General features: G+C 38.9%; 1 protein-coding gene across 1 annotated transcript in view; it reads left to right on the forward strand.

Moving 5' to 3' along the window:
- Nucleotides 1-560: 560 nt before the first annotated feature.
- PHF8 (PHD finger protein 8) overlaps nt 561-20,924 on the forward strand; it is a 213,742-nt gene continuing 193,378 nt past the window's right edge. The window contains exons 1-2 of the mRNA XM_006898883.1: nt 561-649; nt 1,518-1,709. Of these exons, the coding sequence (XP_006898945.1) occupies nt 1,612-1,709 (98 nt within the window). The 5' untranslated portion in view covers nt 561-649; nt 1,518-1,611. The remainder of the gene's footprint in view (nt 650-1,517; nt 1,710-20,924) is intronic.

A 20,924-nucleotide genomic window follows, 5' to 3' on the forward strand; every position in this document is an offset into this window, starting at 1 on the left:
CCGCCCTTGTAAGATGGCGGTTGGTTTCGGCTCCTCGCGGTTGCAAGGCCACTCTCAATATGGTAGCAAATTATCCCATACTTCTACTCCTTTCTTGGCTTCTATTTCCTCACTGTTTTGAATACATTTTATTGACTACTATGGTTTACCTAGCACTGCCCCAGCGCTTCCCCTGGCGATATTTTAAACTGGTCGCTTGTTCCCCTCATTCTTCAGTCTGCTCGCCAACCAAATGACAAAGCCGCTTGCCTATTTGTGGGGTGGTCGCCGTACTACGCCAGAACAGGCAAATGCTGTAGAGAGGGCTCGCCTAAAGCACCGCCAGGAGGCTCAGGCTACGCAACCCAGAGGACGGTTAATGGGGACGGTAAGCAAGATTCGCAGCTTTACAGTGACAATCCCAGAATTCGGCGCGCGCCGCCTGTGGGGCCGGAACTGCCGATTTGCACCTCTGCTGTGCTGAGCCTTGAGCTGCTTTAAATCTACCCTGGTCGGTGTGTTGGTGCGAGTGAGTTCTAAAGGCGTTGAGACGTCCCTACAGCTTTGGAAATAAGGAGGTTGCTGTAGAGTTCGAGAAAGAAGGCATTGTTGTCAGGTTGGGACGTGAGGAGGTTCCTGTCAGTTTGGGAGGCGCGAAGATATATTTCTCGTAAGTTTCCGGGGATACAAGGACATTGCTGTTAGCGTAAAATCTAGAGACATCTCTGTCAGTGTCGGGAAAGGGAGTAATTGTTATTTTTGAAGGATTGTAAGGTGATGCTTATAGTTCCTGAATAGTGAAGGGGGGGGGGGGAGCTTGTTTTTTAGTTACAGAAGTGTGAGGAAATTGTAGTCAGCCCGAGGGATATTGAATAGTGGGTGCGACGAGAACCCTGTCATCTTTGAAGTAGAGAACGATCTGATCAGTTTTTAAATTTCTTTTTATTTCCGTTTGGCGAAATGACGAAACTCTTTGCGATCTTGGAACTCTCAACATAACCTCAGAACTATGATTTGTTGACACTTAGTCTTGTCTGACTTGTTCCGAAAGGTATTAAGGTAGTTTTCGAGTATTCCTAACAGACCTTCAAGGATCTCTCACCTCTCTCGCTTTCTTCTTACTCCTATTTTGGGGTATATAAAACACTTTTTCCCCCCCTTCGGTAACCTCACCACATTCTTAAGACTATGGTGATAAAGGGAGTTCTAGGGAGCAAGGAAGGGGAAGATTCACTGAGGCTTTCCCCCAAATGGCTTCAGCTGTTTCTTTGAAACCCAGAACTTAATTATCTCTGACTCTTAGGAGCCAACGAAGGGCTTGGTGGGAGCCGGAGGGGGGGGGAGGGGAGCCTCCTTGGCATAGCCCCATCTTTTATTTGTTAAGGAAATTCTGAAGGCCCAGTGGACTTTTCTCCTATTGCCCCCTGCAGTCTATCCAGTTGTGTTGCATCCAGGCAGTCTTAACTCCTCTTTTGTGGACTGAGGCTTGGCACCCTGGGGGAACTGATTCGCTCTTTAGAACGGTTGTTTGTGCCCAGCTATCGTCCAGAAAGGACGTGGTGCTGTAAACCTTCCACATCTCTTGTCACAGGAAATCTGGCCTGCCGAAGAACGCTCCAAGGCCAAGTGAAGATGGCTTCTGTGCCAGTGTATTGCCTCTGCCGGCTGCCTTATGATGTGACCCGCTTCATGATCGAGTGTGACATGTGCCAGGATTGGTTTCATGGCAGGTAAGAAAAGCAAGCCAAGTTTGCTCACTGCTCTCTCCTTTGCTCTGCTGTTTTGGATTTCCACTTAGAAACTTTATTTCTGTCTCATCAAGAATTAACTACACTCACAGACCCAGGTTCTTCCGTCTCACTTTGGAGATAAGTCTTTCTGCCTTCTTTCCTTCTGGTTTTTTTTTTTTTTTTAATTTTCATTCTTAATTACAATATTTTTTAAAATTAATTACTTTACAATTCAAAGACATTATGAGTTTTTATGTTACAGGAATTTTGTTTTGCCTCAAGTAAAATCTTGGGATAAGATAGTGCTGCATTTCTGATATATTTATTTTTGTCTATAAAATATAATACTTCCCAATTTTGCATGCATTTAATAAACAGAGGCAGATATGCAATAGTATTTTACCTCTTACAGTATTTGTAGAAATATCCAACTAAATTGAACTAGAAGAGATAAGGGTCAAACAGCAGGAGTAAAACTAATGAATTCCTTACAGTTAGTCATACATGCACATCAGCACTCAAAGTCACAGAGAGGTAGTATGTGGGATAAAACTGAAAAGACAACATGGAAAAGGTTGTGGTTAGGTACTGTCAAGGTGCCATTTAGTTGGAACGATTCATAGCTGACCCTCAAGTTTTCAGAGTCAGTAAAATAATCTTAAGAGATTCCTGGTTTTTCTCCTCAGATCGGCCAGTGGATATGAACTGTGCTCCTTTGTTTTGCCAGCACAACTCCTTTCCACTGGGCCACAACAAAGTCCAGGGTGCCTTCCTCCTGTTGCATGTTAGAATTTAGAATTTTCAGTGACTCCTTGCAAAGGAACCATCTTATTACCAAACCCCAGACTAAAGTGAGGGTAATGGTACTGCTAAATTCTGCTCTTACCAGGGTCTCCCCAATGCAGTTTATCTACAAGACAAATTCATATTTAACTGTTTATTATTATTATTATGATTGCGATCCAGGTATATAGTTATCCCATGTTGTTAATTTAAGAGAGGACAGACTTATAGGGTGAGACTTTTTCCTTTTTTTGGGAAATAGGTGAGGATTAAGATGTCTTTTACAATTTTTTATATCTTTACTAGTGCTGATAAAGTAACTCCTATGCTCAAAATTCTTTTTCCATTGGTTCCCCTCTGGGATAAACTCCAGTGTCATGTGTGACAGATGAGATCTTTTTTGATCTACTTGTTGAGTCTCATTTCCTGCTATTCCATCTCCTTTATTCTTGATGTCCCAGGATTGAATTACTTTATACTTTTTATGGCTGTATCTTTTCCCATACTATCCCCTCTAATATCTTCCCTTTTACAGCTCACAGAATACCATTCCCCTCTAAGAGTCCTCCTTCCTCTGGATTCTCATTGTACTTCATATTGCACGCTTACTTAATTATTTCAGTCAAACGTGGTATGTGTTTGTCACTCATTGCCTGAGCTCCCTGAGGGTAGAGATATCTTCATTTTTAGTAGCCTCACAAAGTAGTTCAATGCCAAACATGTAATAAATGCTGAATATATATATACTTTAAAAAAATTCATTCATTGTTGTACATTTTCTTCTCTATTTCTCCTTCCTCTTCCGCCAGTCCACTTAGCAATGCACCTCTTGTTCCAGATTGTTGGCATATATAAAATACCTAATCTTATTCCTTTCAGATTGTTCTTCACCTCATTTGTTCCAACACAGTGTTCATTATGTATCCACTCTTTCCTATTCTTCCCCAAACCCTCCATGTTTCTCCCATTTTATAATAGCAGTGTTAGGCAGTATTTGTCCTTTTGTGACTGAGATATCTCAATATACTTATGAATAAATGAATCAATCTTCATGAAAAGGATCCTTGCTTTAGATTTTTTAGGAAGTGTGTGGTTTCAGACCTGGGTCATGTATTCCTGTTCATAGTTGTTTTAAAGTGCTGTCAAGTTGTAGATGACTCATAGCGACCCTATGAACAAAAAACCTGAACACTTGTGTAACTTTCATTGTTTCTCCAAGTTCATAGTTTCTGGAGGCACGCTTTTTCGGAAGTGGGTGCCATTCCAGCTTCCAAGCTTGTTTTAATTCTGGAGCTCCACCAAACACTGTCCATCGTGGGTAACCATTATCACATTTGACACATCAGCGTTTAGCATCACACACATCAGTATATCAGTGTTTAGCATCACAGCAACCATGAGTTACCTCTGTACAGCAAATGAACAGACCAGTGCTTTACCACGTAGAAGAATGTTTGACCAAAAACAATTAAAACCAGGTCTGAGGGCCGCAGATTAAAATCACCCACCTTTGGCTTAGTAGCACTGCTTTCTATCCACTAGGCCAACCTTGCCAGAACCAAAACACAAACCTCTGTAGAATCCAGCTGCTCCAGACAACTTCCCAACCTGGATTCCAGCCCCAAACTGGCCTTTTTAAATAGAAGGCCAAATATAATCAGCTCACACCCAGTGTCAAGTAAACATTTCCCCCAGGCCTCACCAGAATCAGAAAACAAACCTCTGTAGAATCCAGCAGTTCTAGACAACTTCAAAACCTGGATTCTCCTTGCTCATAGTACAAAACCCAGTATCAATACCTTTGAGTTCTGACTCATGGTTACCCTCCATATGGTTTCTGAGGCAGACAAGAACAAACTGGGAGGAGGGTAGAGAGAATAGTGCAACAATGAATGAGTGGAAGCCCAAAATCTCTGTAAATGTTTATGAAAATTAATAAAATATAATTATAGAAAAAAAAATTTATACTGATTTATTTACAAAGTTTGAATACATTATTTTTCACGCAAGATCCTTTCCATTTCCTTAACCACACACCCTTATCGAATTGTGCAACTCTATGATTAGCATCCCACTCCCCACCTCCCCACCCCTCTGCTTCCACCCTACCCCCTCCAACTTGGATCCACATACTAATTATACAATCACGATTTTATACAGTGTTTGTCCTTGTGGGACTGAGTTAGTTCACTCAGCATAATGCTCTCCAGTCTGTCTCATGTTTGGTAGTAATTTACAAAATCATTGCTCCTGCTTGCTGCATAGTATTCCATTGTATGAATGTACCACACTTTGTTAGTACATTCATTTGTGGTTAGACATCGAGCTGTTTCCATATTCTTGCAGTGGTAAATAATGCTGCTGTGAACATTGGTGTACAAGTCTCTGTTTGAGCCTCAGTTCTTATTTTCTTGGGGTATATTCCAAGCAATGGAATAGCTGAGTTCCTATCTCACCACATCCTCTCCAACATTTATTACTTGATGCCCTGCTAAACTTTGCCACTGATACTGGAGTAAGGTGGTATCTCATTGTGGTTTTGATTTACATCTCATTGCCAGTGATTTTGATCATTTCTTCAAGTGTCTATTGGCCATTCACATATCTTCCTCTGTGAAAATTCTTTCCATATCTTTTGCCCATTTTGTAATTGGATTATCAGTCTTTTTCTTCTGGAGGCCTAGGAGTATTCTGTAAACTTTTGCTATGAGACTCTTGTCTGAGATGGTATTGCCAAATGTTTGCTCCCAGTTAGTAGGTTTTCTTTTCAACCTGTTGGATAAAGTTTTTGATGTACACAAGGATTTAATCTTTAGAAGGTCCCATTCATCAATTTTATCCTCATCAGATTGTGCATTTCTGACTGTATTTGTCAGTCTCTCTATACTGTAGACTAGGCTTTCTAAGTTTGATCCCTGTTTGTCTCTTATGAACTTTATAGTTTTGGGCTTTACTCCCAATTCTGTGATCCACCTTGAGTTGATTTTTGTGTATGGTATGAGATGTGGATCCTGTTTCAGCTTTCTGCAGGAAGGACTCCATTTTCCCTTGTTGAATATAAGTTGACCATTGATAGCTGGATCTATTTTTGGGTTCTCAGTTCTGTTCCATTGGTCTATGTGACTGGCATTGTACCAGTACCATGCTGTTTTGGTTACTACCTCTGTATAGTAGGTTTTAAGATCAGTGAGTGCTAGACCTCCCACTTCATTTTTGTTTCGCAGAAGTATTTTCCTTATTTGGAGTTTCTTGACTTTTCAAATAAACTCGACAATTTCTCTTTCGATCTCCTTGAAAAATGAGTTTGGTATCTGAATTGAGATTGTGTTGAACATGTAGATTGCTTTTGGTAGGATTGTCATTTTCGCAATTCATGAACAGGGCATGCTTTTCTATTTCTTTAGATCTTTTATTGTGTCTTGAAATTTTCTGTAGTTTTCTTTATATAAGTCTTTTTGTATCTCTAGTTAGGTTCACTTTCAAGTATGTCAATTTGTGGTTGGCTATTGTAATGATAATGCTTTCTTGGTTTCTTTCTCTGAGGTCTCTTTGTTACTGTAAAGGAATCTTACTGATTTTTGGATATTGATCTTATATCCTACCACTCTATTAAATTGGCCTACTAGCTCTAACAGTTTTTTGGTTGAATCTTTGGGGTTTTCTGTGTACACTATTGTTATCACATCCTTAGCGATAGTTTAAGCATCTATTTGCCAATCTGAATGCCTTTTATTTCCTTCTTGTTGCATTGCCCTAGCAAGCACTTCCAGTACAATATTGAATAGAAGTGGTGATAGTGGGTATTCTTGTTTGCAAAGAAAGTGCTTTTAGTCTTCATTGAGAATAATGTTAGTTCTCGGTTTTGCATATATACTTTTCAGTATGTTGAGGAAATTCCCTTCTGTTCCAATTTTGCTGAGTGTCTTTATCAGGAAGAGGGGTTTCTCAAATGCCTTTTCTGCATTAGTTGCTAAGATCATATGGTTCTTATTATTTACTTTGTTAATAAGGTGAATTACTTTGTTTTTCTTATGTTGAACCATCCTTGCATACCTGTTGTCAATCCTATTTGGTCATGGTGAATTCTTTTTTGATGTGCCTTTGGATTCTATTGGCTAAGATTTTCTTAAGGATTTTTGTGTCTATGTTCATGAGAGATATTAGTCTGTAGTTTCCTTTCTTGGTAATATCTTAGCCTGGTTTTGGTATTAGGGTTGTGCTTACTTCATAGAATGGCTCTGGGAGTGGTCCTTCTTTTTCAATTTTTTTAAATAGTTTAAGTAGGATTGGTGATAGATCCTCTCTAATGTTTGGTGAAGCCATCTGGTCCAGGACTTTTCTTATGGGGACATCTTTTTATGACCTTTTCAATTTCTTCTTTTGTGATGGGTCTGTTGAAGTGTTTTATATCTGTCCTTGTCAATCTGGGTAGGGCATGAGTTTTCAAGGAATTTGTCCATTTCCTTTAGGTTTTCGAATTTATCAGAGTATATCTTTTCATAGTATTCTGATATTATCGATTTAATTTCACCTAGTTCTGTTGTAATGTCACCTCTGTCATTTCTCAATCGCGTTATCTACGTCTTTTATTTTTCTTTTGTTAAGTTTACCAGTGGTTTGTCAATTTTATTGACTTTCTTGAAAAACCAGCTTCTGGTCTTATTGATGGTTTCAATTGTTTTTTCTGTTTTCTAGCTCATTAATTTCAGCTTTTGTCCTTATAATTTTTTTTTCTTCTAGAGGTTGTAGGATTAGATTATTGTTCTTTTTCTATTTGATGAAGTTGTTGAGTTAAATTATTGATTTTTCTTCTTCCATTTTTATGTATGTGCCTATTGCTATGAACTGCCCCTTGATGACTGCCTTAGCTGTATTCCCCCAGATTTTGGTATGTTGTATTTTCATTTTCATTTGTTTGAAGGAACTTGTTTATTTCATTCTTTATTTCTTTTATAACCTAATCACGTTCTAGCAATGACTTCTTTAGTTTCCAGATGGTTTGTAAGTTTTATTCTCCTGTAGTTAATTTCTAGTTTTATGGCATTGTGATCTGCGAAGATACTTGGTAGTATTCAATGTTTTTGAATTTGTTGAGGCTTGCTTTGTGTCCTAGTATTCTTGAGAATGTACCATAGGCACTTGAGAATAAAGTGTGACTTGAGTTTTAGTTGGGTGCAGTACCCTGCATACATCTGTAAAGTCAAGTTGGCTGATTGTATAGTTTAGGTCTCCTGCATTTTTGTTGAGTTTCTTTTGGGTTGACCTATCCTTAGGTGATAGAAATGTTTTGAAATCTCCTACCACTATTGTGGTCTATTTTTTTCTTCAATTCTTTTAACATTGCTTTATATATTTTGCAAGTATATCATTTATTGCATAAACATGGACCAAGATTATGTCTTCTTGATCTATTGTGCTCATTGTGTAATGCCCGTCCTTATCTATGATGGTGGTTTTTATTCTGAAATCTATTTTACTAGAGATTAATATTGCCACTCTTGTTTTTTTGCGGTTGCCATTTGCTTGGTATATTTTTTTTTTCCAGCCTTGGATTTTGAGTCTATTTCTTTTTTTTTTTTTAAGATGTGTCTCTTGTAGGCAACATATTGATGGACTTTGTTTTTTTTATCCATTCTGCTATTCTTTTTCTCTTAAATGATACATTTAGTCCATTCACATTAAGTGTGATTATTGTCAGGCCAGGTTTTACTTTTGACATTTTGCATTTCTTTTTCTTTTGTTTCTGGTTAATATGGTCTATGCACTTTCCTTTGGCATCTCCGTGTAAAGGACTTCATTTAAAATTTCTTGTAGTTTTGGTCTTGTTTTCACAAATTCCTTAAGTTCCTTCTTTTCTGCAAAGGATCTAATATCTCCATCATATTTGATTGAGAGCTTTTCTGGGTATAGGGTCCTTGTCTGGCAATTGTTTCTTTCAAGTTTTTTTATATGCCATTCTGTTGTCTTCTAGCTCACATGGTTTCTGCTGAGAAATCAGAATTTAATGTAATTGTTTCTCCTTTGTAGTTGACTCTTTGTTTTTCTCGTGCTTCTTTTAGAATTGTATCCTTATCTTTTAACTTGGAGAATGTTACTGTGATGTGTCTTGATGCTTTTCTTTTGGTGTCTAGTCTATTTGGTTTTGTCTGTGCTTCTTGAATGTGGATTTCTCCTGTTCTTCTAAATACCTGGGATGTTTTCTTCTAGTTCTTCTTCCACAATTTTCTCAGTGATTTCCCTGTTCTAGAATTTCAGTCATATGTATATTATTCCATTTGATGTCACCCCAGATGATTCTAATGTTTTCTTCATTTTCTTTACGTCTCATCTCTGATTTTTCTTCTAGTATGTTTTACGTGATGCTCTTATCTTTTCAGCTCACTGACTTTCTGTTCCATCTTTTCAATTCTACTTTTTTGTTCTACCAGCATGTTGGACACAAGTGCCATAATCTGGATTGCATTTTCATGCTTTTCTGTTATTTCAATACTGTGTTGGCTATACCCTCTCTGTCATGTCTCTTTAGCTATACTATCAATTCTTTCTTCCATCTTTTGTATTACCTTCCAAAGCTGTTCAATTGTTCTTCATCAGTATATTTCTTCTGGAGGTATTTCTTCTCTGAGGTATTTCCTCTCTTATTGGCTTTCATTGTTTCTTCCAACATTTGTATCTTTTTCTGTAGCTGTTCTAATTTCTCCACATCAGCATATTCTTTTGGTTCTCTCTATTTGGGTATTTACTGGGTCTGCTTTTTTAGGGGAAGGGTTATTTTGCTTTTTCATGATAACTGAGGCAGACTGCTGCTTTGTGACATTATGTGAGTCTTTTCTTAGTAGATGTTAGGTTGTTGTAACTATATAGTGATCAAGAGTATGGCAGTGTTTCATGAAAAACTTGTATATTTGTGCTCCTTTCTTGGCCAGTGGCTCACAGGGCTGAGGACCCAGCAGCAGTCATCCCCCCAAAGTACCTGAATGTGAAACTAGGAAGCCTTGGGTTTTCCCTTCCAGAATTGGTCTCTGCCTCACTTGAGCTGCTCCAGCTGTCCCGCTGCCTTCTGCTTGAGCTTAGGGGATCCTGCATGGTCTAGCAAAACAGTAGTTATCCCCACAAAGTACTTTGGATGCAGTGCCACTTCCTGCCATGCAAGCCTGAGGCTGTGATTTTTTTTTCATGAACACTACTGCTTTTTTTAAAATTATTATTAATTTCAATGAAAATTTACAGAGACTTTATATTTCCATTCATTCATTGTTACACTTTCCCCCCCTCCCAACCCTCCCCCCCAGTACACTCCCCTCTTGGAAAAGTAAAAGAAAAAAATATTTTCTTATTTTACAGACACCCCCCCCAGGTCCGCTCCACTATGCAGCCTTCATTCTGGACTGCCATCATGACAAAAATACCTAATCACATATCCCTTTTAAACAGTTTTCTCCCTCATCTGTTTCAATGCAGTATACATTATTGAACCCATCTTTCTCAGTCTCCCCCAACCCCAAGGTCAGTCCTGTTTTACAACAGTGGCACCATGCAGTATTTGTCCTTTTGTTACTGAGATACTTCACTCAGCATAATGTCCTCTGGTGTCACCCATTTTGAATAATTTATTTTATGTGTGTACCATCAAATTGGATCTGGAGTTCCTTGTTTTTGAATGCAGTGTAGTATTCCATTGTGTATACCACAGCTTCTCTATCTATGTGTTTGTTTATGGGCACTTAGGTTGTTTCCAACTCCTTGCTATTGTGAACAAAGCTGCAATAATATGGGTATACATATATCTGCTTGGGTGACAGTTATGGCCTCTTTGTGGTATATTTCCAGTAGTGGAATTGCTGGGTCAAATGAAATCTCTATTTGCAACTTTTTGAGAAAGTGCCACACCGCTTTCCACAGTGGTTGCACCATTTTACATTTCCACCAACAGTGAATAAGGGTTCTAGTTTTTCCACAACCTCGCCAGCATTTGTTGCTTTCTGTTTTGTGAAATTTTGCTCTTCTTATTGGGGTGAGATGATATCCCATAGTTGTTTTGATTTGCATCTCTCTTAGAGCTAGGGGTTTTGAACATTTCTTCATGTGCTTGTTGGTCATCTGAATGTCTTTTTTGGTGAAGTGTCTGTTCATATCCTGTGCCCATTTTTCAATTGAATTATGTACTTTTATCTTGTTGTGGTGCTCAAGTATCTTAAAAATTTTAGATATAAGTCCCTTATCTGACATGTCATTACCAAATACTTTTCCCCAGTCTGTTGCTTCCCTTTTTATCCTCTTGGAGAAGTTTTTGGATGTGCATAGGGATTAGATTCTTAGAAGGTCCCACTCATCTATTTTATCTTCTCCTGGTTATAGGTGAGGCTGTAAATTTTTATGAGATGAGACTACTTACTTTTCTCATGAGGAGTGCATGGTAGATTTAGACCATCAACTTTTTGACTAGCAGCTTGGTATTTAACACCACCAAGGAAACTTTAATTCTGTAGTATGGGAACAAATATTTCCTGAATACTTACTATGTGCTTTACTTACAGGCTTTTACATAAATGATCTCCTTTATTCCATACTCATGCTTGAAAATGGTTGTGATGTGCCTTCAAGTCACCTGGGACTCATAGCAACCCTATGCACAGTTGCTCTGAAGCCTGCCCTGTCCTGAGCCAGTCTCACTGACTGGGGCATACCTACCCCCCGTTGCCATAGTTACTGTATCACCCCATCTCATCCTGAGTCTTCCTCTCCTGCGCTGTTCCTCTACCCTATCAAGCATGATATTCTTCTCCAAGGATCGACTCCTCCTGGCCACATGCCCAAAGTATGTGAGATGGAGTTTAAAAATCCTAGCCTCCAAGGAGAAACTTGGTTTCACCCTCTCCAAGGCAGACGTATTTGTTTTCCTGATGGTCCATGGTATGTTTAAGACTCTCTTCTCTGGCACCACAACTCACTTGAAAATGAGGTATTTTTTAAATATTATTTTTTCCTGATTGTGTAGACACATATTTTATGGAAAATAAAAAGAAAGAATAAAGAAAATAAAAATAACCTACTATCACACAGTTAAATTTTTGTTCTTTTATTGCCTATATATTTACATTTACTGTGTGGATCACAACAAATTATGGCTAACCTTGGGAAGAATGGGAATCCCAGAACACTTGATTGTGCTTATGCAAAACCTAGACTCAGATCAGGAAGCAGTTCTCAGTATGTTGTTGTTAAGTGCTGTCAAGTCATAGATGACATAGCATCCCTATGAACAAAAGACCTGAACACTTGTATAACTTTCATCATTTCTCCAAGTTCATAGAGTTTCCGGAAGCAAGCTGTTTTGGAAGTGGATGCTACTTCTGCTTCCAAGCTTGTTTTAATCGGTGAACTCCACCAAACACTGTCTACCGTGGGTGACCATTATCACATTTCACACATTCGTGTCACAGTGTTCAGCATCACAGCAACCACAAGTTACCTCTGTACAGCAAATGGACATACCAGTGTTATATCACTTAGAAGAATGTTTGACCAAAACCAGTTAAAACTGTGGCTAATCTTGGGACGAATGTGAATCCCAGAACACTTGATTGTGCTCATGTGAAACCTAGACTCAGACCAGGAAGCAGTCATCAGTATAGAGCAAGGAAACACTGCGTGGTTCAAAATCAAGAAAGGAGTGCATTAGAGATGCATCCTTTCTCCATACCTTTTCAATTTATATGCAGAACATATCATTCAGGAGACTGGTCTTTATGAGGAGGAATATGGCCTCAGGATTGGAGGAAGACTCATCAACAACTTGTGATAGGCAGATGACACAGCCTTGCTTGCTGAAACCAAGAAGAATTTGAAGCATTTGTTGCAGAAGGTCAAGGACTGTATTGAAGTTCATCATCAAGATGACAAAGATTCTCACCATTGGGCTAATTGACAGCACCATGATGAATGGAGAAGAGACTGAGGTTGTTAACAATTACAGCTTGCTTGGCTTCCCAATCCACACTCTTGGCACCAGCAGTCAGGACGAATTGCAGACGAAAATCTGCTGTCAGGGACCTCTCCAAAAACCAACAGTGTCAATCTAGAGACTAAAGTGTGCCTGATATAAGCCATCGTCTTTGCAGTTGCTTGCTATGTATGCATCAGAGAACTGGACGATGATTAAGGTTGGCAGAAAAAGAATTGATGCCTTTGAGTTGTGGTGCTGAAGAAGAGTCTTGAACATATGACCGACTGTCAAGGAAAAATAACCAAGCTTGTCGTGGAGAGGGTGAAACCAAGTTTCTCCTTGGAGACTAGGATTTTGAAGCTCTGTCTCACATACTGTGGGCACATGGCCAGGAGGAACCAGTCCTTAGAGAAAGACATCATGCTTGTATGGGTCGAAGGACAGCACAAGAGAGGAAGACCCAGGATGAGATGGATTGATACAGTAAATGGGACAGTGGGGGAGTAGTTGTGTCAGAGTCAGTGAAACTGGCTCAATTTAGGGCAGGCTTCAGAGTTGTTGTACACAGGGTCTCTATGGGTCACAGAGAACTCGACAGCACACAACAACAAAATAACAACTGCTTTTACAAAATAGGATTCTATTATGAATACCATTTTACAGCTTGTCTTTTTCTCCACTAACATTATAATGTATTTTACCAGGCTGTTAACTATTAAGAAACTGATTTCTGATAATCTACCATATTTGTGACCCACTCATCATATGATCATTTCCTCTATGATTGAGCCCTTAGGTTATTTGTACTTTTTCTATCTGAAATAATACTGTAATGTGAGAAATTTTAGTGGTTCTGAAAGTATCTTGTATTGGATATGGATGCTAGTTAAAACAAAAAGAATTTGATGCCTTTGAGTTGTGGTGCTGGAGAATAGTATTGAACATACCGTGGTCTGTCAAGAGAACAAACATTTTTATTCTAGAGAGGGTAAAACCAGGCTGTTCTTTGGAGAAAAAGATTTTGAAACTTTGTCTTTCATATTTTGGGCACATGGCCAGGAGGGACCAGTCTTTGTAGAAGGACATCATGCTTGCAAGAGTGAAGGGACAGCACAGGAGAGGAAGACCCTGGATGAGTTTACTTGACACAGTAACTGAAGTAATCAAGATAGATGTGTCAGAGTCAGTGAGACTGGCTCAGGATAGAGCAGAATTCAGAGCTATTGTACATAGGGTCACTATGCATCACAGGCAACTCGATGGTACATAACAACAATAACATTTTTGTATCATAGACACTAGATATTTAGGAACATGACTGAGGTCTTTATGGAAATTAGCACATGCAAAAGGAGCAGATACAACGTAGGAGTGGCCAAGTCTGACCTCTACCTACTTCATGAAGGGGAACTACCCCTATCAATAATATCCATAGCAGGCAGCAAACACCAGACCACCAGATATGTTACCCCTCATGCTCCTGCATCTCTTTCTGCCAGTTTTCAGGTCCAGTATTTTTTGTTGACTCACAGTTATGGGGTTTATTAGGGAAATAAGTTGGAGAGTGGGGAAAGCAAAGAATATCACATAATGCAAGTCCAGGTTTAGTCCAACAGTCTCAAACTAGATTAACATGACACAATTCCTTTATTAGTGAAAGTCCAGTTCAATTCAGCAGCACAAATCGAAGAAGCCTCTGGTTTCCTCAGTCACTCTCCTCCCTCCCTCCCTCTCGCCCCTCTCATATTAGTCCCACAGCAGTTGATGATTTGCCAGACTATGTGTCTGCAGTTAAGGTAACTAGATGTCATGCCCCTAAATGGGGTCTATCGCAATGGCTAGAAAATTTTAGAGTTTCTAACACCATACCACATTTAGAGTCCTGTGTTTTTATATATTCCCTAGCAAAAACTCATTTCCTTAATTTTTTTCCATTGAAAAAAGTTTTTATCATTTCTCATACACTCTCTACAGGCTGCCTGAGAACAAGGAAATTACCTGAGAATCAGTTCCTTGATAGGTGGCTGTTCTTGATTATTCAGAACATTGTCATGTACACATGTATTCAGGACAGCCACATCTACACAGAAATGGCTCATAGTGTTCCATTTAAGTTTAGTTCTTCAGCACATATAAAAATGAGTATTGTAGATTTTCCATAATTACTTGAAGCAGTAAAACTCACAAATTACAAATTCACAGTTACTTAAGGGTGATATAAACCAACTTGCACCTTTGATAACTTCAGTAGAATAGCTTTCTGAGAGTCCTATCAGAAATAATGATAAATTGGGAGCTTTAGTGGTATACCTGATGGTATGCATAGGAATCAGATTGATTACATCTGTGGAAAGAACTGCTGGAGAAACTCAATATTAACTGTGAAAACTAGGCCAGGAGCTGATTGTAGAACAGACCACCAACTACTCATATGCAAGTTCAAGCTGAAGCTGAGGAAAATTAAACCAAATACACGGGAACCAAAATATGACTTTGAGTCTATCCCACTTGAATTTCAGAACCAGCTCAGGAACAGGTCTGAGGCCCTGAACTAATGAGAGACCAGATGAGTTGTGGGAGGATATGAAGGGTATCATCCAAGAAGAGTGCAAATGGTCGTTGCAAAGACAGAAGAGGAAGAGAAGACCAAAATGGATGTCAGAAAAGACTCTGAAAATTGCACTGGAGTGCAGAGAAGCCAAAGCAGAGGGAAGAATTCAAGATACTAAAGAGTTGAATAGGAGATTCCAAAAGGTAGCACGGGACGACAAAGTAAAATATTACAATGAAATGTGTAAGGAGCTGGAGTCAGAAAATCAAAAGGGCTGAACTCACTCAGCATTTCTTAAGCTCAAGGAACTGGAGATCAAATTCAAACCTCGAGTTGCTATAATCAAGGATGATTTAGGCAGAATATTAAATGATCCAGGAAGTATTAAAAGAAGATGAAACTGTATCAAAAGGAACTGGCAGACACAGAAGAATTTAATGAAATCATATATGAGCAAGAGCCTATGATGATGAAGGAAGAAATTCAAGCTGCTTTGAAGGAAATGGCAAAAAATAAGTCCCCAGCAATAGATGGTATTCCAATTGACATATTTCAGCTAACAGATGCTGCCCTGGATGTGCTCACCAAGTTGTGCCAAGAAATCTGGAGAACGACCACTTGACCAACTGACTGGAAGAGATCTGTATTTGTTCCCATCACAAAGAAAGGTGACCGAATAGAGTGTGGAAACTACAGAACAATATCATTAATTTCACATGCAAGCAAGATTCCACTGAATCAAAAACGACTGCAACAGCACATCAGCAGAGAACTGCCAGAAGTCCAGGCTGGCTTTGAAGGGGTCGTGGTGCTAGGGATATTGTGGCTAATGTTAGGTGGATCTTAGCTGAAAGCAGGAGATGCCAGAGGAATGGCTATCTGTGTTTCGGTGACTATGCAAAGGCATTTGACGGTGTGGATCATAACAAACTGTGGCTGACTCTGAGAAGTATGGGAATCCCAGAACACTTGATCGTGCTAATGAGAAACCTATACTTGGACCAAGAGGCAGTCATCAGAAGAGAGCAAGGAAACACGGCATGGTTCAAAATTGGGAAAGGTGTACGCCAGGGATGTGTCCTGTCTCCATACCTTTTCAACCTGTATGCAGAACAGATTATGCGGGAGGCTGGGCTCTATGAGGAGAAATGTGGGGTCAGGATTGGTGGAAGATCTATCAACAGTCTGCGATATGCAGATGATACAACCCTGTTTGCTGAAATTGAGGAGGATCTGAAGCACTTGCTGCAGAGGGTCAAGGACTGTAGCCTCCAATATGGATTGAGGCTCAATGTCAAGAAGACAAAGATTTTCATCACTGGGCCACTTGGCAGCATCAGGATGGATGGTGAAGAGATTGAGATTGTTCACAGCTTCAGTCTGCTTGGCTCCATAGTCAACACTCTCGGCACCAGAAGCCAGGAAATTAGAAGACGTATTGCCATGGGAAAGTTTGCTGTTAGGTACCTCTCCAAAGTACTGAAGAGCAATGGTGTCCTCTGGAGACTAAGGTGTGTCTGATACAGGCCATGGTCTTTGCTATCACTTGTTATGCATCAGAGAGTTGGACAGTGACTAAGGAAGACAGAAGGAGAATTGATGCCTTTGAGCTGTGGTGCTGGAGAAGAGTATTGAGGGTATCGTGGACTGCTAGGAAAACAAGCAAATTCATCCTGGAAAGGGTCAAACCGGGCTGCTCCTTGGAGGCAAGGATTCTAAGGCTCCGTCTAACATACTTTGGACATATTGCAAGGAGGAACAGGTCCTTGGAGATGGACATTATGCTTGGGAGGGTGGAGGGACAGTGCAGGAGGGGAAGGCCCTCTATGAGGTGGATTGACTCAGTGACTGGGATAATCGGGATGGGAGTGTCAGAGACAGTGTGATTGGCACAGCACAGAGCAGAGTTTAGGGCTATTGTACATAGGGTCGCTATGAGTTGCAGGCGACTCGACAGCACATAACAGCAACAAACAACAGTGGTATAATTAATAGGCAGTTGTGCTACTAACCTAAAGGCTATGCCTCTGGCAGTTCCACTACACTCTCTAATATGGACAGTCTTCTTCCTTGCAATTTATAACTTCAGAAAATCCACTGGAGGGTTAGTTATATGTCACTTCCAACTCGATGACAATGAGTTTGAGTTTTTGAGTGCTTAATTACTTCCTATAAGAATTATAGCAAGTGGGTCAACTATTCTGCTTTGCTAATGAGACTTGAACTCATGGAAATGAAGGGATTTTCTGAGTTTGGCATTGTCTTGACTTTCAGTCTAGGCTCTCAAAAGTGGAAAAAACCAAGACACTGCCATTTCTTCTTCTGGCATGGTCTGGATTTTGCAAAATACTTTGATCTGTAGAGCAGTGGCCCTTGGGAAGATCCATTTTGAATGCTGTACTAAAAACTACTAAAAGAAACACATAGCTTTTCAGTCAGTTCATCCGACAGTGACACTCCATCAAATTTTCAAGCCTGTAAATCTTTATGGGAGGAGAGAACCTATCTCTCTCTCACAGAGCAGCTGGTAGATTCCAACCACCAATCTTTTGCTTAGCAGCATAACATGTAACACACTATGCCAGCAGAGCTCCTGGGCTCCTTAAGTAGTAATAAGCATTTATTGACCACTGCTAACGTGCCAGTCATTTTCTTCAACACTTTGCCAAATTATCTTTAACTGTTCTTGAGACTTTCAAAAGAATGTTTTTAAATTGTTTAATAGTTATAGAATTATTTAAATTATTTATTATATCGGAACATGTCTTTGTGCTCATGTGGAATATGTACCTAGCTCAGGAGACAGTTATTTGAACAGGACAAGAAGAGTTGTATGTTGTATCCTTTCACCATGCTTATCTATATGTTGAGCAAATAATCCAAGAAGTTAGACTATCGGAAGGAGGACAGCATCATTATTGGAGGAAGACTTGTAATATGCAAGGTACAGAACTTTTCTTATAATAGTGAAGAGGACTTGAAACACTGATGAAGATCAAAAACTAGAGTAGCCTTCAGTATGGATTACACATCAACATAAAGAAAACAAAAATCTTTATAAGCAATAGCATGGTATTGTAGAAAATATTGACATTGTCGTATTTACTTTTACTTGAATCCACAGTTAATGTCCATGGAAGCAGCAGTTAAGAAATCAGACAACATATTGCATTGAACAAATCTTGGAAAGACTAAAAATGAAAGATATTACTTTGAAGACTAAAGTATGCCTGGCCCAAGACATACTATTTTCAGTTGCCTCATATGCATGGAAAATGATGAGACATCATTTTATATTCATATCCAAACTTTGTATATCAGTCCTTGGAGAAGAGAAGGACATAGTGCTTAATAAAGCAGAAAGTCAGTGAAATAGAGAAAGACCCTCAACAGGATGAAGTGACACAGTGGCTGCAATAGTGAGCTCAAACATAATGATTGTGAGGATGATACAGGAGCAGCCACTGTTGTGTATGAGGTTGCTATGAGTCAGACCAGCTTAATAGCACATAGTAACAAACTTGTTATATATGGGGTAGATTGTGGTAGTTTGTGTTTTTCTAGGAATGTGGAATATTTCTTATCCTTTTTATTCTCATGGCTCTATAGGGATACCTTGTTTTACTCCAGATATTGATAACTTCTATCTTCTTTCTTCTTTGTCAGTCTATTTTATTGATTTCTCTAAAGAACCAACTTTTTTTCTCATTGATTTTTTTTCTATTTTCTTTTTGTTTCTGATTTCATGAATTTCTGTATTTTTTTTCTCCCTTCATTTTGCTGGTTTTGTGTTTGCTTTATGCTCAGTTTTCTAGAGCAGCAAACCCAGTGAAGCTTACATACATGCACACACACATAAGGAGAGATTTATTTCAAGGAAATGTCTCAAGGAAATGGCTCATGTGCTTGTTGTACAATTGTAAGTCCCAGGTCTATACGTCAGACCTCAAGATAGAGGTATCTGGAAAGGGAGTCCAGGCTGCTAGCTTTAGAGGCTACTGGCTTCAGAAGCTGACATGTACAAAGGTCCTTGTTGGGAAACAGGGTTGCAAACTGTTAAGTACTGCAGGCTTAAGTCTGATGACCAAAAGCCAGATAGCCAGATGTTATTGTTGTTGTTAGGTGACATAAAGTTGGCTACAACACATATGAACTCATAGTAGATTTAAACCTGGACCATTCCTGTGCCACCTTCATGATCTCTGATATACTCAAGCCCATTGTTATAGTCACTATGTCAGTCTATCTTGTTGAAGGTTTTCCTCTCTTTCTCTGACCTTTACTTCCAGCATGGTATCTTTTTTAAGGACTAGCCCTTCCTAACAGTCCCAGAGTATGTGAGATGAATTTTTACCATCCTTCCCTATCAGGAGAACCTTGGTTGCACTTTCTCCAAAGCAGACTTGTTTGTTCTTTTGCAATCCATAGGATAGTCAGTACTCATTTCCAACACTGCAATTCAAAGACATCTATTATTCTGCCATCCTTATTCATTGTCCAAGTTACATATTTATAAGAAGTAATAGAAAAGACTTTGGCTTGTATCAGGCACACCATAGTCTATAAATTGACATCCTTGCTCTTTAGAACTTTAGAGAGGTCCTTGTTTTCTCAGTACCACACAGCTTTTGATTTTTTCACTGATGCTACCATGGATGTTGATTGTATATCCAAGTAAACAAATTGATGACAACGTCATCTTTTCTCCATCTATCATGGTGTTGCCTACTGGTCCAGTGGTGAGAATTTTGTTTTCTTGACACTGAGATATAATCCATATTGAAGGCTGTAGTCTTTTATTTTCTACAGCAAGTCCTCCTCACTTTCAGCAAGCAAAGCTGTATTATCTCTATAATGAAGGTTATTGATGAGTCTTCCTCCAATCCTGATGCCACACTCTTTATATAGACCAATTTCTTGAATGATAGAATAGGTATGGAGAAAGGATACAACTCTCACTCACACCTTTCCTGATTTTAACCATGCAGTGTTCACTTGCTGTACTTGAACAACAGCTTTGTATAGGTTTTGTATGAGCATAATTAAGTGTTCTGGGATTCCCGTTCTTCTCAGGGTTTGCCATAGTTTGTTATAATACACATGGTCAGATGCATTTACTTAGTCAATAAACATCTATCTTGTATTATTTGGTTTCAACCAAGATCTGACATCAGCAATAGTCATTCCCTTGAGTCATGGCCTCTTCTGAATCAAGCTTGAGTTTCTAGCAGTTCCCTATGGATGTACTGTTCTAGCCATTTTTAAATAATCTTCAGCAGGAATTTCCTTCATGTTATATTAAAAGTATTATTTGATAATTTCCACATTCTGTTGGTTCACCTTATTTTGGAATAGGAACAAATATGGATCTCAGCTAGATGTAGTCTGAAAAAAGAATAAAGCTTTTTTCCAGAGTCCAACAGTATGATGCAGGCCACACTCCTAACACTTACCTTTTATTTGATAAGGTTAATCATATATTTATAGATCTGCTTGTAATCCTACATTATTAACATTATATTGTTGTATGTGAACCAACTATGACTCATAGCAACTCCGTGAACAATGGATCTGAACCCTTCCCTGTTCTATGCCATCTTTAGAGAAGTTGGAATTTACAACACATAGAAAAGTTATACTTGGATCATGGCAACATTGATATACAATATTAACCATTATAGAGTTTCTTTTACTCTCTGATTTCTTGAGCTAGGAGTTTAGTTCATTGGTTTGAAAATTTCTTACCTCAAGTTAACATTTAGTGCTACAAGTTAACCTTTTGGGTGTGTCTCACAAATTTTGATATTTTTAAATTTAATTTATTTAAATGTATTTTCTTATGAATGATCCCGGAAGTATTAAAAAAAGATGGAAGGAATATACTGAGTCACTGTATCGAAAGGAATTGGAAGACACAGAAGAATTTCATGAAACA

This window comes from Elephantulus edwardii, unplaced genomic scaffold (genome assembly GCF_000299155.1).
Source record: "Elephantulus edwardii isolate Elephantulus edwardi_28Jun2011 unplaced genomic scaffold, EleEdw1.0 scaffold00239, whole genome shotgun sequence".
In the NCBI taxonomy this organism is placed as follows: Eukaryota; Metazoa; Chordata; class Mammalia; order Macroscelidea; family Macroscelididae; genus Elephantulus; species Elephantulus edwardii.